This window comes from Aquarana catesbeiana, linkage group LG08 (assembly GCF_042186555.1).
Source record: "Aquarana catesbeiana isolate 2022-GZ linkage group LG08, ASM4218655v1, whole genome shotgun sequence".
Taxonomy (NCBI): Eukaryota; Metazoa; Chordata; class Amphibia; order Anura; family Ranidae; genus Aquarana; species Aquarana catesbeiana.
In genome coordinates this window covers 229,200,339-229,225,138 of record NC_133331.1, presented here as the reverse complement: position 1 = coordinate 229,225,138, position 24,800 = coordinate 229,200,339, and the positions used below count along the sequence as shown (strand labels likewise).

Below are 24,800 nucleotides of genomic sequence, written 5' to 3'. Positions count from 1 at the left end.
ACCATTGTGGTGGGGCCCCAAAGACTCAGCATCTCCCCCTGCACCTCTGACTGTCAGCTTACTAAGCCACTAAGCATTGGGGGGCGATCGTAGCTCTGTAGTGCCCGCAGGATCTCCTTCCAGCTAGCATAGTTGACTTCCCTGTGTAGAGTGGAGCCAATACTTTCCCGGGTCAGAGAACCCTCCCCTCTCCACTCTACACAGGGAAGTTAATTGTGCTTGCTGAAGGGAGATCCCACGGGTACTACAGAGCTGCCGATCCCCCCCCCCCCAAACTCCAATGCTTAGTGAACTGACAGCCGGAGGGGCAGGGGGAGCTGCTGTAGGCACCACAGAGCTGCAGGTGAGTAGCCATGGGGTGATCTGCTGAAAGTTCACTGTTGTGTGTTTCAGGGAAGAGTGTGTGTGTGTCTGTGTGTGTTTGTGTGTACACAGAGAGGTGCACATCAAGTGGGTATAGAGCACAGATGTGTTTGGCCCTTGCACACTGACGGACCGATTGGGTCCGCCTGTCAGTTTTTCAGACGGACCCAATCGGCCCATCCATAGCTCTCTATGGAGCGCTGGGTGTAAAGCTGACACCCCCGCCACCATTCGATCCAATCCTGTCCACTAAAAACAGACGTTCCCCGTCCAGCGGATTGGATTGGATAACAGTCAAATGTAAATGCACAGGCAGTCCGTTTCCATCTGACCACCCCATAGAGAGCAGCGTGAAGCAAGTGAAATCCGCTGACAGGTCCGCCCCGTGTGAAAAGAGCCTTATGCCGTGTACACACGGGCGGACTTTTCGGCATCAAAGGTCCAACAGCCTTTCCGACAGACTTTCGATGGACTTTTGACGGACTTCCGACAGACTTTCGAACGAACAGACCTGCCTACACACGATCACACCAAAGTCAGACGGATTCATACGTGATGACGTACGACCGGACTAAAATATGGAAGTCGATAGCCAGTAGCCAATAACTGCCCTAGTGTCAGTTTTCATCCGTCGGACTAGTATACAGACGAACTTACTTTTCGACCGGACTCAAATCCATCGGAAAGATTTGAAACATGTTTCAATCTAAAGTCCATCTGATTTTCGACTGAAAAGGTCCGTCGGAAGTCCGATGAAGCCCACACATGGTCGGATTGTCCAACGGGTTCGTTCCGGCGGACGAGTTCTGCCGAAAAGTCCGCCCGTGTGTACACGGCATAAGAGGTGTGCGGGGTGCCAAGTTCCCTTGCTGCGGTGTACAATGGTGTGCTGAAAGGTCACAAAGAATGCTGGGAGGTGCAGAAGTGTGTGTGTGTGTGTGTGTGGGGGGAGTTTGGTGGTGTGTGGGGTACAGAGATGTGCTGGGGGTTACAAAGGCTTGCTGGGCGCATGGAAGCAAACTTGGGGAATAAAGAGGATTCTGGGAGGTGCAGAGGTCAGAGGTATGTGGGGGGTGTAGAGGTGTGCTGGAGGGGGGGTACGGAGGATGATAGGAGGTGCAGAGGTGTGTGTTGGAGGTCTAGCAATGTGCAAAGGGATACAGAAGTGTGCTGGGAAGGGGGGTGGGGGTTACAGAGGTGTGGTAAAGGTACAGGGGTTATTTGGGAGGTACAGAGATGTGCAAGGGGGTATATAGGCATCCTGAGGGGTACAGAGGCATTCTGGGGGGTGTAGAGATGTGCAAAGGGGTAAGGCATTAGATGGTTCTTTTAGAACCACGCACATTTTAAATGGCCCACCTCTAATTAAGATATGTTCTCCGCCTACAATGGCTGTCTGAATACATAGACATTTTTTTTTCTCTTTTTTTAAAAGGTTTACAACTATGCAGGAAGGGGTCCTGCTGTAGAACACTTGAAAGGGTCCTGCTTTGGGACCCCAATAAAGGACCCCACGATGGGAGTAATGGGCCCTGGATCATAGTTATATAGTAGGTATGGTTGAAAAAAGACACAAGTCCATCAAGTCCAACCTATGTGTGTGATTATATGTCAGTATTACATTGTATATCTCTGTATGTTGTGGTCGTTCAGGTGCTTATCTAATAGTTTCTTGAAACTATTGATGCTCCCCGCTGAGACCACCGCCTGTGGAAGGGAATTCCACATCCTTGCCACTCTTACAGTAAAGAACCCACTACGTAGTTTAAGGTTAAACCTCTTTTCTTCTAATTTAAATGAGTGGCCACGAGTCTTATTAAACTTCCTTCCGCAAAAAAGTTTTATCCCTATTGTGGGGTCACCAGTATGGTATTTGTATATTGAAATCATATCCCCTCTCAAGCGTCTCCTCTCCAGATAGAATAAGTTCAGTGCTCGCAACCTTTCCTCATAACTAATATCCTCCAAACCCTTTATTAGCTTTGTTGCCCTTCTTTGTACTCACTCCATTACCAGTACACCCTTCCTGAGGACTTGTGCCCAGAACTTGACAGCATACTCTAGGTGCGGCTGGACCAGAGTCTTGTAGAGCGGGAGAATTATCGTTTTATCTCTGGAATTATACCCCTTTTTAATGCATGCCAATATTCTGTTTGCTTTGTTAGCAGCAGCTTGGCATTGCATGCCATTGCTTAGCCTATCATCTACTAGGACCCCCAGGTCCTTTTCCATCCTATTCCCCCAGAGGTTCTCCCCCCAGTGTATAGATTGTTTTAATATTTTTGCCACCCAAATACATTATTTTACATTTTTCTACATTGAAACTCATTTGCCATGTAGTTGCCCACCCAGTGGCAAGGGCCTTGGGACGGGGTCTGGGGGGCCCTTCATGATTTCTTGCCCTGGGGCCCTAAAGGTTCTATTTACACCTCTGGTATTTAGTGTCACAGTTAACCTCTCTAGAGGCTGGCGGAATAGAGCTAGGGTCACGTTGGCACAAAGTGCTTTCCTTAAAATTAATCAAACCAAATAAAAGTGTTTAATAGAAATTCTCTAGTCATTTATAACATAAGAAGCATACCTAAATACTTGTGGGTTGTGCTTATTGCTATAGAAGGAATCAATAATTCAACAGTTCTAATTGTCAAATAAATTCATAGAAGAAATGCACAAGCTACAATTCTATTAGTATGCGGAACTTTAACAACCCCCACTTTTAATCAACTCCTCTCCCTCTCTCTCTTTCTTAGCATCAAAAAATTTGACAATAGCAGTAAATATGACACTAATGAAAAAGAAAAATAGACCAGTAACTTTCAATTAGATGCATATTGTTGCTATGTTGGCCGGATTTGAAGGCACCTGCTTGTGGGCACATGCCTACTTTGCCTAATTATAAATCCGGCCCTGCGTATATGATATTCACTGCTATTGACAGCATTCATAGCAACAGTATGCATCTAATTGAAAGGTACTGGTCTATTTTTCTTTTTCAGTAGTGTGATATTTACCTTTTGTCAGAAAAGGTGTCAGCATAGTACAGCTGCTGTTTCCAGACACACACATATGCGCATGCGCCAACAAAGAACAAGCAAAACAGTTACAGGTGCATATGCGAACGCGCGTATGCGTAGGCACATCTGTCACCAAGACTGGCGCCAAACGGCCTATTTAGATGGAATTTCAGTACTGGCTAATTGCTGTTTGGTCTACAGTGTTCTGAGTATGTTCCTGATTCCTGTGTTTGATTTTGATCCTGACCCGGCTTGCTCCCGACCATTCCTGTTTGTTACCTCCTCCGACCCTGGCTTCACCCTGGATTCTGTCTCTGCCTGCTGCTCCTGTTTGATCCTGCATCTGTTGCCAACTCTGCCTGTGACCCGACTACGCTACTATCTGACGTTTATGCCTGATCTGCCCACCCGTTACCGACCCGGCTCGTCTGACCCTGCTTCCAGCTCCTTCAGCCTGCTGCAGCTCCTTTAGTCCAGCTCAGCATCTTTAGACTCCTGCTTCCTGTTGTGCATCCACAGGCTGTCATAAGCCAAGTCCTGCCAGCCTGTCTGCTGTCTCATCTGCCTGCTATCAGCCAATCCTGGCTTCTTTCCTGTGGGTTCCAAGCTACTACCAGCACAGACTACTGGACTGATCCTAGGCTCTCTTACCCCGCCATGCTCCAGCAGCTGCTTTCTCACCATCAGTGGCCCTCGAGCCGGAGCTGTACAAGAGGGCTTCCTCTGCACGTCAGGCACACCAACCAGGTACGTGACACCTTTATTATCAATGCTGAGAGAGAAGTTGATAAAAAGTGGTGATTGTTATAATACACACAGTAATTGCATTGTAGACTGTGCACTTTTTCTTTGAATGTATCTAAGAATTATACCTAAAGGCCAGATAATGGAGGTGAGAAGAAACTGCACTATGGATACAGATTTCTATGAACAATCCAAAATAATTAAGGATAGGTTTTTACAAAAAGGTTATAATGAACACCGACTCAATGAAATTATTCAGGAAGTGGGAGAGGCACCATAACAATCTTGTCTAACGGATAAAGACCATCAGGGAGATTCGAGACAAGAGTGGGGGTTCATCTCTAACTTTCACGGACAACATAGAGAGATTGAGGATATCTTTAAACGCCATTGGCATGTTTTACGTACTTCCGTTAAAACCGTCTTTTATTTATAGGAAAACTCCCAATTTTGGGGATAGGGTGGTAAAAAAAGTGTTAGCTGCACCCACCGGACCATCTATGTTCTGGGACCGGGCAGGGTTTTATTCCTGTAGGAGATGTAATACCTATTTACAGGTTGATTGTCCGATTAGAGGGCTGACAGAATTTACCTCCACTGGAAATAATAAAACCTTTCAAATTACGGAGTTCATAATGTGTGTAGTACTACACATGTGGTGTACGTCCTACAATGTCCGTGCAATCTGATGTATGTGGGACGCACCAAAAGAAGCCTAAAAAAACATATATCAGAACACTTATATAACATATCGATTGGTTTTAAATACCATAGTGTTTCTCTACATTTTAAAAATCATCATAACCAAGACCCAGCTTGAAATTTTGGGGTGTGGATCGCATTCACCCAAATTGGAGGGAGTCCAATCTGATTCGTGAGATATCCAAGCGAGAAACACGCTGGATATTTCTCATAAATACACTAACGCCTAAGGGTATGAATATAGAACTGGACGTTAATTGCTTTATTCATGATTACTAGGGTTCATTAAGATAAATGTGTATTGCTATTGGCGTTTTTTGATAAAATAAGTGTTCTTTATATATCATGGTGTTTGGGGAACTATCCTTACACTAATAACTCTTTTAGAATTCATATATCTGGGTATATTAGTTTTATTTTTATAACAGTTATTTCTCACTTGGTGTCAGTTTATATAGAGACACAAGTGAGAGATGTGTCTTATCTCATCAGTATAGAGCTGCTATACTGTAATATAGCTGTACTGTATTAATGTAATTATATTAATTGGTCAAATAGGGCTTATGAATTCCCAATTTATTATATATAATAATTTTTAATTTATGATTGCAATTTTTTAGAAATATGGTTATATGTTTGCCCTTTAGCAAATAATGGGTCCACCACTCTCAATTTGTCGTTTTAAATGTAATTGTATCTGTTTGATTACATGTTTGATTTTATATGTACGGATTTCTGATGTGTCTTTTTATATACCTTTATATGATTGTATGCAATGTGCAATAGACTGGGAGTATAAAACTGTAATAAGCTAAGTTAGTCATGGCGGGTTGTATGTAGGTGCCGCTAGCAGTTTATTTTGAAGGGGGATGTGAGTACCCCCCTGCTTCTGCACGTGTGGAGGTGTTGGTGACAGCTTATCATTTTGCAAGCAGAAACTGAACTTCTTTCTGGACAATCTCACAGAATTAATATAGAGTTTAGCTGCTATATAATATGGACCTTCTCTATATATATATATGAATGCACTGCATGATAACACCTTTATATCTTTAATATTTGTTCTTGTACTATATTTTTGGAGTTTATAGCGCTGCCTGTGTTTGTGTGTATATATAAGAATTAGAACTGTTGAAATAATACACTGTGAACAGTAAACTGATTCTTATGTAGCTTGCCCTCTTAAGGGCTGCAGATGATTGCTCGCCCTGGTTGCCAAGGGTGACAGCACATAACACAGTTCTCACTGAACAACAGACTTTTAACGCAATTGTCTGTCCAAGCCATGGTTGGGGCAACTAGGCATGCAGTGCACTTGACTCGACAGCAGCACCTGCCGGTTGTTATGGACAATGGCACTTGACACTTAGGCACATAGTCTAAGTCAATGCTAATGCTGGCTTGCTTCTGCAATATGTGAACATAAGTGGAATTTTGAAATAAAGTGGGGAGTTAATAACCAGGAGTTGTGCTTTTGACTGCTTGTGGTTGCAAGTAGTGTGTTTTTTTTTTCTCCTTATTTGACAAGTTTGCTATCAGTTTTTAAAATACTTTTTTTCCCTCCTTTTTCTGACACCTTTTAAACAGCACATTTTTTTTCCTTTGCGAATAAAGGGGAGTGGTTAATTGTTCACAAGTGTGTATATAAGTGTCTATACAACTCCCTTTGGAGCTGGCTCCCTGCAATTTGTGAACATAAGTGGAATTTTGAACTAAAGTGGAGAATTAATAACCAGGAGTTGAAAACAGGAGTTAAGACAGGAGACTTCTAACCGGTAAGTAACGTCTTAAAATTCCTATAAGTAATTGTATTGTAACTGGGAAATGAGTGCTAGCAAGGTTGAAGGTTTTGCTCATTGCACAGTGTGCCACATGTATGCAAAATTGGTGCAACAACTGCGGGATGGATACCACTGTGACAGATGTGAGCGGGTTGCCCTTCTGAAAGATCCGGTGTAAGAAGTAAGGGTTTGGGTTTCTAGAGCACTGGGCTGACTTTTCATTGAGGTGCAACCTATATGCTAAAGATGGTTTGCACCTGAATGGAAGGGGGTCTGCTGTGCTGGGGAAAGGTTTATGAAAAGGCTGCAGGAGTATTTAAACTAGGATTGATGGGGGAGGGTGAACTAGAATTCCATCGGGCAGACAGGTCAGTTAGGGGTCGGACATTAATGGAGGGTAGAATGGGGATAGATGGGGGGAGGGTTATGGCAATTGACAAGAAAGTTCCCATGTAGTAAACAAACATTGTAAATGATAGTGCCATTTGTACTACTAAAAATATATATGCAAAACAGCAGAGCAAAATGTAATAATGCATTAAAGTGTTTTGTTCACCAATGCCAGCAGTCTGCCAAGCAAAATAGGTGAGTTGTACGAGGAGAGCTATGATGTAATCGGTATTGCTGACATTTGGCTTCATTCCTCACATGTCTGGGCTATTAATATTCCTAGCTATGCACTCTTTCGGAGAGACAGGGTAAAAAGGAAAGGTGGTGGGGTCTGTCTCTATGTGAGAAGGGATCTCGAAGCGAGTGTGAATGAGGACCTAATTGATGTAGAGTGTGATGTGGCTGATGCATTATGGGTGGACCTGCATATAGATGTGTGTAGTTCAAAGGTAATCATTGGAGTTTGTTAAAGGACCACTCAATGTTAATGAGGAGGTGGAGACTCAGCTCCTTGCACAGATGGAAAGGACTGCAAGGGTTGGGGCGGTGATAATAATGGGGGATTTTAACTACCCAGAATTTGACTGGAGTAATGGCACTGCTGGAACAGTTAAAGGGCAAAATGTATAAACCTATTACAGGACAATTTTATGGTCCAGTTTATTGAGGCCCCAACTAGGAATGATGCTCTGCTGGACCTGGTAATCTCAAAACATGCAGAGCTTATTACTAATGTTCATATAAAGGAACATATGGATAGCAGTGACCATAACATGATTTCATTTGATGTTAGCGGTAAGCAAAAAACACATACGGGAAATATAAAAACACTTAACTTCAAGAGAGCAAATTCTCCAAGGATGAGGGCTGCTCTCCAAGTCTTAGAATGGAAGGGAATATTGGCATCAATGGACACAGAACACAAATGGGAATTCTTCAAAAAGACTGTTTGTGAACTCACTGCAAAGTATATTCCCATGGGCAATAAATTTAAAAGGCTAAAAATAAAACCTATGTGGCTCACGGCCAAAGTTAAAAAAAACAATAACAAATAAGAAAAGAGCTTTTAAAAAAATATATAAATGAAGGAACACTATTGTCATTTAAATGTTACAAAGAATATAACAGAATATATAAAAAGGAAATCAAGGATGCAAAAATTCAAAACAAATGACAGATTGCGAAAGATAGTAGGACAAACCCCCCAAAATTCTTTAAATATATTAATAGTAAAAAGGTCAGGTCTGAGCATGTAGGCCCTTTACAAAATAATCTAGAGTGGGTGACTGGAGACAAAGAGATGGCAAATTTATTAAATACATTCTTCAGTTCTGTGTATACAAAGGAGCATGGGGGAGCTCATGTCCATAATGGGGGTGGTAGTGACACAGCCCCAAATGATTCACAATAGCTCAAAAGTGATATGGTCCAGAAATATTTAGACAGAATAAAGGTTGATAAAGCCCCTGGACCAGATGGCATCCACCCACAAATCCTAAAAGAATTGAGCTCTGTCATTTCAAAACCATTGTATCTAATTTTAGGGACTCGTTAATGACAGGCATTGGATTGGCGTAGGGCCAATGTGGTGCCTATATTTAAAAAGGGAACAAAGTTTTTACCAAGTAACTATAGACCTGTTAGTTTAACTTGTATAGTCGGGAAGTTACTGGAGAGTTTAATAAAAGATCACATAGATGAGTTCTTGCTGGAAAAAATATTTTAAGCAACAGACAGCATGGATTTATGAAAGACAGAAATTGTCAATCAAATCTGATTACTTTTTATGAGGAGGTAAGTAAAACCTTGGACAGAGGGGTGGCCGTGGACTTGGATTTTGCAAAAGTGTTTGATACAGTTTGATACAGTTCCCCACACACGGCTAATGTGTAAAGTAAAGTCTACAGGCTTGGAAATATCAGTTTGTAAATGGATAGAAAACTGGCTAAAAGACAGAATTCAGAGAGTGGTGGTTATTGTTTCTTACTCTGAATGGTCTAAGGTTATCAGTGGTATACCCCAAGGTTCACTGCTGGGACCCTTAGTTTTTAATATCTTTATAAATGATATATCATTTTTTATTTAGGAATAATACATTGGATAGGGATGGGAGGTTATGAAATGCCCACTTGACTTGAACAACAACTTCAGGGATATGCTTCCTATATACAGTCTCTGTATACAGTCACTATTTACAACTCCTCACCTTCCTCCAGCACTCATTTGCTTGCAGAACCCAGCTGGATCACTGTGAGAATCTGACAATCACTCATCAGATCACTCAGTCAGATTAGAGCAATGGCCCATTACAGGCAGAAACCTGAGGCCCCTTTGGTTTGTGTATCAAATTACAGTGTTCAGCTTGTATCACTCCTGTGGCTACTAATACCAGCACCACCCCTTCAGGCACTGCCAACTCACTTGACTGCAGCTGCCCCCTTACTACCCCTCCAGGCTAACCTCTTTAAAACAGTCCTCCAGACTGACACTCACCAGCCCACCCAGCTGACTTTCAAAAGATCTCCCAATAGTGCTGGAGCTCCTGCCGTCCTCTCTCCTTGCTCTCATGCCTCCAGAAAGGGTTTCCTCTGTGTGTTTTGGCAGGATCCTTCCAGCACCCATGCCTCGGGCCAAAGTCACCCCCCCAGATTAGGGGGCACACCCTGAGGGCCATCAACAGCCTCCTCAGCACTCCAGCTCCATTTTTCCACCGACTGCCACTGCTGGCATGACTCATGCCTATATATGAGATGGGCTGCCCCCTGTCAGCCCTTTACTGGGGATTGGCTGAGGCCCTCATAAATATGTCAAGCAGCTCCTCCTAACCCCCACCCATGTCTAGAACATTCTCCAAAGTCCAAGAAAACAGGGGGAGGCACCAAAGCGGCTGCTAGAATGAATATAGAAGTTTGTGCTGCGCTGCTCTTAACAGGATGAAACAATATACTGCTAAAGGTAGCAGCACAAATGTAGATAAAAAGGTGAATGGTGTAAATATACAAAATAATCAAAATAAAAAAAATATATATAAATTCACTATTAAAAGCTTCTATACACAATAGGTGCAATGTGGTGTATCACAGTAATCGGTGAAAATGCAAAGTGCAAAAATAAATCAATAATAACATTGAACCAGATGTGGTAAGTATCTAGCTGGAATGGGTAAGGTAAATATACAGTCACTATAAACCTCAATGAACTGTGCAAGTAGGCAAAAAAATGTGCAAAAACAGCAATAATAAACTAAATGTGCACAGTGCAATAAATATGTGCAAAAAATGCAAAAACGGTGTGGAGCGAACATATAACCAGAAAAACAGTGTCCACTGTGAAGACTGGTGAAAATCCAAACAAATCAACAGTGTGCAAGGTATAATAGGACTAGGTGTGTAGTCCAATGCGATTAAATCTTCTTTCTGTGGCTGAGCATTACAATGTGCAAAGTAGTGCAGTAAAGTGCTGAAAAAAGGGGGGTGATCTCCTCTTCATGCACAGGACACACACTAATGTGAAGTGGCCTCTTACCTTGCGGTAAAGAGGTAACCGCATATAATTGCTGGTAATAGCTGCCTCTCCCTTGTGTTCCTAACTGCCTCTCCCTTATGTTCCTGGACTGGATGAAATTCTTAGTAGGTCTTTGTCTCTCAGCGGAAGCAGGAGGGGGGTAAAGGAAAAAAGGGGGCAGGTAGTGTAGTAATTCCAATCAAAAGTTGATGTTTATTAAAACAGCAGTGAGGGTACTCACATAACTTACATGTCAAAACAAACAGTAAACTTATCTCCTATGAGCGGCGAGCTCATTTGCATACATCAGTCTGGAATGCCTATCCCGTCCCTGCGCGTGACGTCACGGTCACGTGACTTCATCAGGGGATTAAGGGAAGGCACAATAGATGTCTTTAAATAGTATCTCCCATTAAGTTCAATGAGCGGCCATTTTCCCATAGCTCCATATAATAATAACATTGGTGGCCATTTTCCGGGAGATCGGGGGCGCAGCCATTTTCTTGGTGTTCTATTTATATATAATCCGGCCGCCAATCACAACCTACTTGATACCAAAAGGGGCGTGGCCAATGACCAAGTCCTCCGTAGGATGGGGTAGGCAATAGCCTGAGAGGAGGGAAAGCTGTCAGCAGAGTAACAGGGACTAAGAATAAAGACTCAAAATGCTGACATGACGGACTGACAGTGCATCGCAAAAAAAACAATGTATAATAGATTATAAAAATAATCAAAAATAATCAATAATAATAATGAAAAATATATATGGATTTTATTTATTAAAATATTGTAATAAAGTATAAAAAATGTATGTCTATGGCGAACGGTTCCGGATAGGCTGCAGCACTGGTGTGTGCATATACGAGCAAAAGTAACAAAAGATCAATAATAAAAACATGACTTGCTAAAATCCATTAGAGTAAGGAGAGGGATAAGTATAAATGTATTGAATACATATATAAATATATATATATAAATAGGCAGGGATAGAGGAAGGGAAAAAGAAGGGAAGGGGAGGGGGTTGGGGGGGAGGGAAGGGGGAGAGAAGGGGATGGTGCAAAAAGAGGAAAAAACTGCGCTATAATAATAATGAGTAAAAACAGTATGTATATACATAAAAATCAGTTAGTGTATAAAAACGAAAAAAGGTCAGTAGGTGAGTGACCATGAAAATCATCAATGAAGACAGAAAAAGTCCCAATACAAAAGACATGAATCACTGTGTGTAAACTAAAGGTCCGGATTCCAAACCAATGGCGCTACTTCTCCGTGCTCAGCGTGGACTTGGAAGTACAGCAGATGACGGTCCATACACCAACCCAGGCTCGGGATCATGAAGGTAAAAGAAAACTGGCCATAGTGTATATCCGCTTATAGAGTTTATTTAAAAATGAATTGCACTTACAAGGATGTGTAGTATAAAAACAGTTTGCCAGCCGGCGTTGCATGCACTCGTTCACATCAAGGTAGCAATGACGTCAGAGCGTCAACTTCCCGACGTACGTTTCGTCTATAACTGACGTCATCCCCAGATGGCCAGTTTTCTTTTATCTTTATGATCCCGAGCCTGGGTTGGTGTATGGGCCGTCATCTGCTGTACTTCCAAGTCCACGCTGAGCACGGAGAAGAAGCGCCATTGGTTTGGCATCCGGACCTTCAGTTTACACATAGGCTTACTTAGCTTGCCTTCTGGTAAGCGCGAAATCTATGTGGTGGTGTATCACAACGAGTGGTGTTTTATCCCATGTTTCCCACATAGCTCACACTGGGAAGTGCTAAAAAATAATATCAAAATCGCTAAAAAAGCAGTTGAGGTCGAACACATAATTAAAAGTCGCTGAGAAAGCAATTGAGGTCAAATTCAATATTGAGGCCTCTAGGCGAGAAAGTGTCTAATGTGAATATTCATTTAGATTCCAACTGGCTGAGGGTCCTGACTTTGTGCCCCCCCCACCAGTGTTTGATGTATGGTTCTATTCCCCAAAATTTCAAATGGGAGGGGTCTTTATTGTGGCATAGAAGAAAGTGTTTGGATACACTATGTTTATCGTATCCACTAAGAATGTTTTGAACGTGCTCCTTAATGCGCACCTTTAAGGGTCTTTTGGTGCGGCCGATATATTGCAAGCCGCAACTGCACTCCAGGGCATATACTGCTCCTTCCGTGTTGCAACAGATGAAGTTTTTTACATCATACATCTCTCCCGTGCTTGTGGATGTGAAATTGAATTTCTTTTCGTTCAGACGTCTAGTTCTCAAGCATGCAAAACATCTCTTGCAAGGAAAAAAGCCTTTTCCAGTAACAAAGGTAAAATTTCTCTTAGGTGAATCTAATATGTTCTTGACTACTTTATCGCGAATGGTCGGTGCTCTCTTGTATATAAACCTAGGGTTAATGGGTAGGGTGTCTTGTAATTGTTTGTCTGCCAGAAGGATGTGCCAATGCCGTTTGATAATTTTTTCAATTTTCCTATATTGTGCGTTGAAATCCAGGATTATAGGTGCTATCGCCATAGGCGGTTCCTGTTTGCTCTTGTTTTCGATTAATTCATTGCGATTCATTCCTATCACTTCCACTATCTTATTTTTGATAAACGAATGGTTGTAGCCTTTCCTGGTGAATCTCTGTCCCATCTTCTCTGCCTGGTCCAAAAAAGTGTTAAGCTTAGTGCAATTGCGTCTAAGTCGCATTAGTTGTCCTTTAGGGACATTAAAAAGCCAATTTTTGTGATGGCAACTCTCTATTGGAATATAACTGTTCCTATCCACGTTTTTAAAGTGCGTTTGTGACCAGAGTTTGGAGTCTTCTTGTATAATCTCCAGATTTAAAAAAATCACGCTCTTCTCACTAATATCCCAAGACAATTTTATATTCCTGTCATTCATATTCAATTTCTCAAAGAATAGGGTGAGTTTATCAAGATCTCCTTTCCACAATATAAAAACATTGTCAATATATCTTTTGTATATTACTAATTCATCAGGTCTGTCATTGAACACATTTTCCTCTTCCCACTGGGCCATGAATTGGCCAGCCACACTTGAGGCAAATTTAGCCCCCATCGCAACCCCGGTCTGTTGATGGTAATCATTTTTGTCATACAAGAAGTAGTTATTTTTTAAACAAAAGTCAAGACATTTTATTAAGAACTTTCTTTGTATACAAGGTAGTTTAGTGTATGTCCTCAAGCCCCATTTGTCAGCTTCACATGCTTGGTAGTGGAGTATTATCATGTATAGGGATGAGACGTCTGCAGTGGCCATAATCCAAGGTCCTTCTTCTTTAGGGATGTTTCCAAAATCTGCAATATTTGTTTTGTGTCTCTTGCTTTTGTGCTTTGCATGGCTGGTTGTAAAAAAAACATCTATGTACTGGCCCATTCTGGAAGTGAGTGAATCTACTCCATTCACTATTGGCCTCGGTGGTGGATTTGTTTTGTCCTTATGTATTTTGGGTAATGAGTATATGATAGGTGTACAACAGGAATCTGGTATAAGAAATCTGGCTTCTTTCTTATTCAGTATATTTTTCTTTAACCCTAGATGTACAACTTGTTCAAGTGCATTCTTGCACTTGAACATGGGATTGTTCAATAGCTTACTGTAAGTGTTTTCATCTTCAAGCATATTCTTCATGCTGTCATGGTATTGTTCCTTTGAGAGGATAACGATCCCGCCTCCCTTATCCGCAGGTCGGATGACCAGGTCCTTCTTTTTTGTAAGTTTCCGAATGACACTTTTTATGTAACTTGGTTCTTCTTTCTGCTTAATCATAAGATCTTTAATATCATCTAAAACCACTCTTTTAAAAACCTCAATGTATATATTATCCTTGACAGGGGGATTAAAAACTGATTTATTCCTCAGTGTGCTATGTAAAATACCATCTATGTCTATGTCTGAAAGGGTTTCCTATGATGTATTTCTTAATATTGAGTTTTCTCCCAAATTTCTGAATACCAATGTAGGTCTGGAATTTATCCAGGTTCTTGGTTGGTGCATACGTCAAACCTTTGTCAAGAACCCCAATTTCTTCGTGTGTCAATGGTTGACCACTAAGATGCCCTCACCTTTTACTCACTTTTTCTTTTGCTCTCTCTTACCGGATCACCGTCCTCTCTTCTTTCCTGGCTTCTTCTCATCCCCCTTGTTTCGTCTATATTTTTCTGTGGGTGGTTCTCCTTGCCCCTGTCTAAAAAAAGACTTATTATAGTCAGGGCCTCCGTAGTTTGAGGGGTATTGTCTATCATACCTTTCTTCCTCATCTCGATTCGTTAACAGCGTATAGTAATTGTGGGTCGGTATCGGGCTTCGTTCGTTCTGACGATAGTTTCTCTGTTGTGGGCCTCTTCTGTCACCATATCCATATTCCTGGGCAGGGCTCCTTCCTTGTGGTCCATATTGTTCATATGGTGGTGCCCTGTTATCCCTGTATTCATATGTTGGTTTCCTATGGTCCCTATATTCTTGTGGTAGTCCTCTATATTCCCTCCGATCGTATGGCGGTTTGTGCCAGTTGTTCCCATTCTGAGGCTCCCTATTGTTTTTCCAGTAGTACAGCTTTTTCCAGCCATTTTGTGGTGTCCGATCATTGTACTGAGGTCTCCTGTCAGTCCGATGGGGGGGTGTGTTGATAGTGGTTCCCATATCTATCATCATAGGTCTGTTGTCTAGGGGTCATAGCTCCGTTTCCCTCTCTGGGATCATGATATCCTCTATTCTGGGTATTCGGCCCAGATTGTTCTGTTTTTTCTGGTGTAGAGTATGTTGAGATGGCATTCGTTTTGCCAAGTTGGCTCTGCCATTTAAAAACCTGGTCATTTTGGAAGTCATTCGTATCCCTAATATACTTCTTACTTTTTCTCTGTTGCACTTCTCTATCTTTTTTAGTGAAATCTTTATTGAGCTGTGTAGTAAGTGTTTTAAACTCGGTCGTCTCTTTGTATGTTTCTAATTCTTCCCTTATTTCAGCAATATTCTGATCGAGTTTTCTAGTTTTTCTTTGCTTCCTTTGTAATAGGAACGTGAGCAGTTCCAAGCCTTTTTCATTGAAAAATTTGAACCATTCGTCATTCGACTCCTGATCAGTCAAACCATCATTTGGAGGTATATCCCATCTTAGCCTCCTAGGGACAATATTCTCGTTAAGGTAGGTTTCAAAAGTGCTTACATCCCACCAGCTCACCTTTTTCTCCATGTTATGTCCCAATTTTCTCATTAAACTCTTCAAATCTGTATTTTTATTATTACTGGCATTAGTGGCGTTAACCGCTTGCCGACCGCCTCACGCAGATATACTGCGGCAGAAGGGCTCGTACAGGCAAAACCACGTACCTGTACGTTCCCCTTTAAGAGGCGGCCAAGCTCCGTGAGTCAGGTCGCGGGTCCCGTGGACTCGATCGCCGCTATTATACCTTGCACACTGTTGATTTGTTTGGATTTTTACCAGTCTTTACAGTGGACACTGTTTTTCTGGTTATATGTAGTTAAAACTACACACCGTTTTTGCATTTTTTGCACATATTTATTGCACTGTGCACATTTAGTTTATTATTGCTGTTTTTGCACATTTTTTTGCCTACTTGCACAGTTCATTGAGATTTATACTGTATATTTCATTGAGGTATTGACTGTATATTTACCTTACCCATTCCAGCTAGATACTTACCACATCTGGTCCAATGTTATTATTGATTTATTTTTGCACTTTGCACTTTGTCATTTTCACCGATTACTGTGATACACCACATTGCACCTATTGTGTATAGAAGCTTTTAATAGTGAATTTATGTATTTTTTTTTTATTTTGATTATTTTGTATATTTACACCATTCACCTTTTTATCTATATTTGTACTGCTAGCTTTAGCAGTATATTGTTACATCCTGTTAAGAGCAGCACAGCACCAACTTCTATATTTATTCTACTGCCGTATGGGCTTGGTTTGACCCATATTCAGTGCTTGCAGCAGTTCAACTTTTAGCTCCTCCTTTACATGGTAGTGCAGGAATAATCACACATTACAGGCTGCTAGAATAACATCCAGCTCTAAATCACTGAACCCTGACCCAGATTCACAGCTCTGACTTAGCCCCGAGCTAAACTATATTTTCTTTATCGTACATAATGGGACAGAGGCCACCTTTAGGTGAATGGACACTGGTATAACCTAAAAGGAAACAGGAAGTGCCCCTCCCTATATAACCCCTCCCATACCGGGAGTATCTCAGTTTTTTCGCCAGTGTCTAAAGTATTGGTCACAGTTGCTGAAGTGCTAAGAGAGCTCCACTAAGCAATCCCTGACGGGATCAAGGAGCTGTACAAACGGATCCATCTAAAATGCTTGAAAGACAAACGATGGTACCCAGCCCTCGTGGAAGAAGAAACTAGGTTTTTGCCTGTAATGTTTCTCTTTGAGAGCTAGACCCTGGGACCCGGACCTTGGTCATGTTGATACAGCCAAAGAGTTTTCCGGAAGGGTGCTGTACAGGTCCATGGAAGTGGACCCGTGAAAGGGGACCCGGTCCTTGAAGGTCTGGCATGACACGGCCTGCCGTGATGGGTCAAGGCTGGATCTGTCTGTGATTATTTCCTGCAGTTCTGCGGCAGGATCAGGTAAGTCAGAAAGATTACAAGGAATGTATATTTTTATATTTCACTTGGTCTTTCTGGTGTGAGTATGCATGCTTTGCCCATGCTTAGCCACTAGAGGGTGTAAAAGGACATACCTGGCTCCAACATACCACGCTCCCCCTGTGTGTGTGCTCAAGTGTCAGCAAAGGCTGCAGCATTGCTATTTTCTCCAGCTCTATCAGCCATCAGAGGGTTTTATGGGGATAATCCACCATCTGAGAGGTCAGCGTCTTTCTCCCAGGAGGTGAGAAAACGCAGCAGACCCCCCTTCTCCTGCCCTTGACCTTCCAGTATTGGAGCAACAATGGGCAGATGATATTGGGGTATCTTTGAGAGAAGGAGGTTCAGGTGACTCCTCTTTTGAGGATTCAGCATCTGAAGAACCTTTCTCAAAATCACAATCTCAGAAATTGCTAATCCAATCCCTTACGGACTCGGTTCGTTATGGATACAAGTTGCCTCCTGCAGAGATGGAGGATGTCTCCTTCCCCTCCTTGGGTTCGCTAAAACCCCCACAGGGTTCTCATGCTCTTCCTATGCACCCGTTACTGGAGCAACTGATTTATGCTGATTGGGATCACCCAGATAAGCAGTTTTCTCTTCCTAAAAGATTTTCAATTCTTTATCCTATGGAGAAAAAGTTCTCAAAGAGATGGGATTTGCCAGCGGTAGATGCGGCTTTAGACATTCATTTAGGGCATTCATACAAGGGGTAACTCGGATAACTCCGCCAGTCAGAATACCCTTGAGCCCATGAGATTTGAATCTGGTTTTGTCGGTGTTGCAAAGACAACCCTTTGAACCTATACAGAATATTCCTTTGATCCTTTTGACAAGGAAATTGATTTTCCTAGTCGCCTCTGCAAGAAGAGTATCAAAACTGGCTGCTTTCTCTTGTAAAGAGCCATACTTAATCATTCATGAGAATAAGGTGGTGCTGCGTCTGCACCCAACCTTTTTGCCAAAGATAGTGTCTGGTTTTCATCTGAATCAAGATGTTTCCTTACCTTCCTTTTTCCCAGAACCTCGTTCTGCAGAAGAAAAATGATTACATTCTCTCGATGTAGTGAGAGCAATTAAAGCCTATCTGAAAACGACTGCTCAGATACGGAAAACTGATGTTTTGTTTGTGTTGCCTGAAGGTCCTAGAAAGGGTCAGGCAGCATCGAAAGCTACTGTTGCTAAGTGGATTCGTCAGATGATTAGTCAGGCGTATGGCCTGAAAAGAAGGGTTCCTCCTTTCAGATTAAAGCGCACTCTGCCCGGGCAGTTAGTGCTTAATGGGCAGTGCATCACCAAGCCTCTGTGGGTCAGGTTTGCAAGGCCGCTACTTGGTCGTCAGTACATACATTCACAAGATTCTATCAAATGGATGTAAGATGGCAGGAGGACACCACCTTCAGCGCAGTGTGCTGCAGGCAGCAGTATAGGTCCTCACACCTGGTGGCGGCTATTTGCTTTGTGTCTCCCTCCCCTCAGGTGGCATTTCTTTGGGACATCCCACATAGTTATTACTATGGTTCTCTGTGTCCCGTGATGTACGATAAAGAAAATAGGATTTTTATAACAGCTTACCTGTAAAATTCTTTTCTTGGAGTATATCACTGGACACAGAGGTCCCTCCCCTCTTATTGGGAAATGTGTATATATTGCTTTGCTACAAAAACTGAGATACTCCCGGTATGGGAGGAGTTATAAAAGGAGGGGCACTTCCTCTTTCCTTTTTGGTTATACCAGTTTCCATTCACCTAAAGGTGGCCTATAACTCTGCTCTGTGTCCCGTGATGGACTCCAAGAAAAGGATTTTACATGTAAGCTGTTATAAAAATCCTATTTTCCCATACTAACAAACCTATCTCACATCTAGCACACTAGAGGGTGCTACACTTATTATAGAAATAAGCGTCATCCAATACCCTCGGGCCTAAAGTATTGGTTTAGTTATGCTGTGCCCGTGCTTGTAGTTGTAGCTGCAATAATGTTTTGTTGTGTCCAGTTACTTGAACTGTTAAAATTCATGTAATATGTGCAATAGCATTACAGGCAATACTTTTCCTTTTTTTTTTTAAAGTAGTACTTCTGTCAAAAAAGCAATGTTCTTGTAACGAAACATGGTTTTATTTATAAAGACGTTATATAACAACTAAATCTGTGTCTGTAGTTTGTTCAACCCTTAATACAATAAATAATAGCATGTTATTAGATTTTTACTCCAGGAGTATATAATGAGTTTGGAAATTCTAGAGAAAAGCTTAAGAGCCCTTTCACACTGGGGTGGGCGTCGGCGGTAAAGCGCCGCTATTGTAAGCGGCGCTTTACCGTCGGTATGCGGCCGCTAGCGGGGCGGTTTTACCCCCCGCTAGCGGCCGAGAAATGGTTAAAAACCACCTCTGCTGAGGCGCTTTGCCGGCGGTATAGCCGCGCCGTCCCATTGATTTCAATGGGCAGGAGCGGTGAAGGAGCGGTATACACTCCGCTCCTTCACCGCTCCAAAGATGCTGCTAGCAGGACTTTTTTTACCGTCCTGCCAGCGCATCACTCCAGTGTGAAAGTCCTCGGGGCTTTCCCACTGGAATGAAAGCAGCGGCACTTTCGGGTCGGTTTGCAGGCGCTATTATTAGCGCAATAGCGCCTGCAAACCGCCCCAGTGTGAAAGGACCCTAAATAATGCATTACAATTTAACGAAACCTATTCGATTTTAGTCGACCAGAATTATTTTAGTCAACTAAAATTTACTGGAGATTTTAATTAACCACTTCACATCCAGGCCATTTCTGACACTTCGCTCCTACATGTCAAAAATCATCATTTCTTTGCTATAAAATTAGATAGAACCCCCAAACATTATATATGTTTTTTTAGCAGAGACCCTAGAGAATACAATGGCAGTCATTGCAACTTTTTATCTTGCACGGTATTTGCGCAGCAATTTTTCAAACGCGTTTTTTTTGAAAAAAAAACAGTTTCATGCTTTAAAAAAAAACAAAACAGCAAAGTTAGCCCAATTTTTTGCATTGTGTGAAAGATGAAGTTACGCCGAGTAAATAGATACCTAACATGTCACGCTTCAAAATTGCACACGCTCGTGGAATGGCGCCAAACTGGTACTTAAAAATCCCCATAGGCGACGCTTTAACATTTTTTACTGGTTACATGTTTTGAGTTACAGAGGAGGTCTAGGGCCAAAATTATTGCTCTCGCTCTAACGTTCGCGGAGATACCTCACATGTGTGGTTTGAACACCGTTTTCATATGTGGGCGGGACTTACGTATGCGTTCGCTTCTGCGTGCGAGCTCACGGGGACAGGGGCGCTTTAAAAATTTTTTTTTTTTTTTTATTGTTAATTTTACTTACAAATTTTTATTTTTACACTTTAAAATTTTTTTTTTTTTTTTTGATCACTTTTATTCCTATTACAAGGGATGTAAACATCCCTTGTAATAGGAATATGACACGATCAGTCCTCTTTACAGTGAGATATGGGGTCAATAAGACCCCACATCTCACCTCTAGGCTGGGAAGCCTAAAATCAAAAAAAAAAAGCGGCGCCGTTTTTTTGAATGCAGAGGCCGGGCGTGACGTCATAACATCGCGCCCGGCCTCCGAACGATCATAGAGACTCCGGCGACCATCTGGTCCGCCGGAAATCTCTATGGTGAACATCCGGCGCCGGCGGATCCGCTATCCGACTCACCGATCGCTGAGGTGAGTCGGTAGTAGCACCGGAGGGCGGCGGGAGGGGGGGGACGTCCCCTCCCGCCGCCCGTAAGAACGATCAAGCGGCGGAACAGCCGCTATGATCGTTCTTATGGTGTACGGAATCGCCGGCTGAAAATGCCGGTATCTGAATGATGTCTGTAGCCTCAGACATCATTCAGATATAAGCCCCGAAAGTCGAGGACGTCATATGACGTCCTCCGGATGTCAAGCGATTAACTAAAATGTACTGGATATTTTAGTCGACTAACATACGACTAAAACTAAAACAATTCAGTTGACTAAAATACAACCAAAACCAAAATTGCATTTTAGTCAAAAGAGTATGACTAAAACGAAATCAAAATTTGATGTGAACAAGAACACTGTACACAGGGACCTTACCATACTGTCTTTCCTCGGAAGTTGAAGGCTGAGATGCCATTTGAAAATCAACTGCCGAAGAGTCCCAGCTCCGTAGGAGTCAAGCCAGTGCAATCTGTGACTTAGAGGAAATAGAAAGAGACTTTGAGAAAGATCTAGGGACAATTGAGGCCTAGTTAATTAACTAATTAACGTGACTGATGCCTATTTTTGTCTTAAGTCTATTTATCTTTATTATCAGGTAAATAGACTTAAGACATTTCTAATGTAGCTGTTTGGGAGCTGCAGATCAATATTTATGTCAAACTGTTGAAGACCAGTACAGAAAGTAATAGAGGCACTTACCTGTATTGAGCAGGGGTATACGTCCAAAACAAGAGGTGTTTAGTCTCTCTCCTGTTTTGTTGCATTGCAGTCCATTTTCATCAAGGCACCGAATGTGCAAACATATATCCCCTAAATCTCTCCCCCAAAACACCCACTAAGTAATGGAGTCACACTATACAAACAATTAAAAAGATGCTGGCCGAGGAAGGTCAAAGGGCAGCATAAAAATAAAAATAATCACAAAGAGGCAAATGAGTTACCACTTAAAGTGTAGATGATTGATCATCATGTGCATAGCACCCAACTTTTTGAAATGGGAAAAAGGGACATCTTTAACCTCTTCAGCTTTTTGGACATACTGTATCTTCTGTTATGACCATGTAGTCATGTGGGATGTGGTACCCTCATGTTTAGTCCTTAATCTAATATTTCAAAGTCTGAAGAAGTTAAACAAGCTCACAGCTGCAGTAGCAGCATGAACTAGTTTCAGATTTTCTCAGTAGGCTCTGGACTTTTATGTAAAATAACCTGGATGACTATAGAGCTGCCTGATCATTATTTATTATTTATTTATTTTTATGGTTGAACTAGATGGACGTGTGTTCTTTTTCAACCTGACTAACTATGATCACTTTTACGTGGGGTGAGAGCAATAATTTTAGGTTCCTCATTTATGGTTACCCCAATAAGGCCTCATGTACACTGCTGCTGCTAAACGGATGTTAAGGAGCAGTTGGGCATTTTTTTCAACTGCTCCTGAACTCTCCTCTAAGTTATCTTATCAGTACATGTACACAGGATCATTTATGGTCATTTCTAGGCAGTTGAGTTTAGAGGCCTTTTTTGGAAAGCAAAAAAATGAGTACAGATGCTGAGTTTAGAGGCATTCTAAACGCGGCTAAATGCGTTAACTCACGTTTAGCTGCATTTCGTTTACAGGTGTTTATAATTTTTGGCTATTTTGAAAAAAAATAATAATAATTTTTTTTCAAATGCTTCTAAATGCAAACCAGGCAAACATGGCAAAATGGCGCTAAACGTGGCATTGAAACGGACGTTTTAAATGTGGGTTACTATCTGTCAAGTTAAATCGTTCACGAGAGGTTGTAAAAATGTCCCGTGTACATAAGCTCATGAGCTGTGAAGGCATGCAAGGTGTCCCTTACTGAAAATTTGGAGTATCATAGTTTTTCGGCATGCATGCAGTTTTGAGGCCTGACATATTTGCACACAGAAATTGTGGATTCAATTGTGCTTTTCTGTACTAAAATTTATTTGTTACAGAAAATATAGATTTACTAAACAGCTGCGCAAATACCAAGCATCTTAACCCCTTCAGATCCGTGCTATAGCCAAATGGTAGCTACAGTGCGGATCTACTTTGCTGGGAGGCCATCAATAGATGTCCTCCCCTTTGCACTCTAATTATGAGCTGTGGTATGACTGCAGAGACGGCAAAGACAGATTAGCATTTTCCCCAAAAAAGACCCATTCCTTGAACAGCACAGGATTAAACATAAATGCTTACCAATAATTGTTAAGAAGCAGGTACTTTAGTTTCTCCTACCTACACGAGTAAGAGCTAATACTTTCACTTTCTGGACACTGCCATGGAGAGGAAATATTACATCATCAAGTGAGCTGTTTTCCTGTTTGGGCTGGTGTCAGTTCTGTACTGGCAGTTGGAGGAAGTGCCTTGTCTGTTTACCTTTTTTTTCTTTGCATTAAAAGTAACATTTCATTAATTTTAATGTGTTACATTTCATTAATTTGAATGCGTTACATTTCCCTGCTGTGCAGAGAAAGAGAGGCTTCAGATAAGCTTCAGTGAGGTGCAGAAAATTAGAGATGTGCTGCATTTTTCTTTATTTCTATGCTCTGCACATGTCTGCCCAGTTATGGTATGAACAGAGCACATTAAAAAAGTAAAGCAGAAAGTGCAGAAAAATTCATGTCACATGGTGTGAACGAGCCCATAACCCTGATTCACACCTTAGCTTACATGTGGCTAGGGCGTAGAGCAATCAGGTGATACAAGTTTTCCTTAAAACTTCTTTTACTGTGTTGAGTAATCATCAGTGGAAAATATAATTCAATGTTCTTACAAAAAAACTTTTACAAGTCACTTATGCACATTGAACATACATGCGTGCATGCATGCATTTACAAAGTATTCAGACCCTCTTCACTTTTTTTAATTTTGTTATGTTACAGCCCGATACTACAGTTGTTAAAATGCATTTTTTTTCCTCGATAATCTACACTCAGTACCCCATAATGACAAAGTGAAAACAGAATTTTAGCAATGTCTGTGAATATATTAAAAAAAAGAAATTGAAATATCACATGTACTTAAAACGGTGTTTCAGCAAAAAATAAATAATTAAACATCAGCAGCTAAACATACTGCAGCTGGTGGCTTTTAACAATAGGACAATTACCTGTCCTGGAGTCCAGCGATGTCGGCACCGCAGCTGATGTTTCCATCAGCTGTTGGGTGCTGCCGCCGCCATTGTGGGTAAGGGAACCCGGCAGTGTAACCTTACGGCTTCATGCCGGGAACCCTACTGCGCATGCGCGAGGCCCCGTTCCTCTCTCCTACTGGCCCGGCAACAGGGAGAGGAGGAGGGAGGAGGTGGGAGCCCCGTGGTGGAATCGCAGGCTGTGGCCAGACTCCCGGAACTGGGAACTGGATACCTGTGAAAAGGAGGAATCAGATGACTTTTGGGTGGAACTCCGCTTTAAGTATTCATAAATTATACTTAGTACTTTGTTAAAGCACCTCTGGCAGCAATTACAGACTTGAGCTTTTTTGGGTAAGACACAACAAGCTCTGCACACCTGGATTGTTTTTTTTTCTGCCATTCTTCTGTGCAAATCTTCTCAAGCCCAGTCAAGTTGGATGGGGACCGTTGGTGGACAGCCATGTTTAGGTCTCTCCAGAGATGTTCAATAGGGTTCAAGTCAGGGCCACTCTAGAACGTTCACAGAATTGTCCCTAAGCCACTCCTGTGTTGTCTTGACTGTGTGCTTAGGATTGTTGTCATGTTGGAGCAGGAACCTTCAGCCTAGTCTGAGGTCCTGAGTGCTGTGGAACAGGTTTTTATGGAGCATATCTTTGTACTTTGCTCCATTCAGCTTTCCCTCAATCCTGACCAATCTCCCAGTCCCTGCGGCTGAAAAAAAAAACCTGCAGCATTCTGCTGCCATCATCATGCTTCACTTTTAGGATGGTATTGGGCAGGTGATGAGCAGTGTCT

General features: G+C 42.0%; 1 protein-coding gene across 4 annotated transcripts in view; it reads right to left on the bottom strand.

Moving 5' to 3' along the window:
* Nucleotides 1-23,190, bottom strand: part of LOC141105340 (uncharacterized) — a 28,584-nt gene extending 5,394 nt beyond the window's left edge. The window contains exons 1-2 of one of the 4 annotated variants that reach the window (XM_073595204.1): nucleotides 23,069-23,190; nucleotides 21,235-21,334 (exon numbers count right to left, since the gene is read on the bottom strand). In XM_073595204.1, the coding sequence (XP_073451305.1) occupies nucleotides 21,235-21,274 (40 nt within the window). In that variant the 5' untranslated portion in view covers nucleotides 21,275-21,334; nucleotides 23,069-23,190. Of the gene's footprint in view, nucleotides 1-4,028; nucleotides 4,151-21,234; nucleotides 21,335-23,068 lie in introns of those variants that run through there. The other 3 variants (XM_073595205.1, XM_073595206.1, XM_073595207.1) reach the window with 3 other exon arrangements.
* Nucleotides 23,191-24,800: the final 1,610 nt, after the last annotated feature.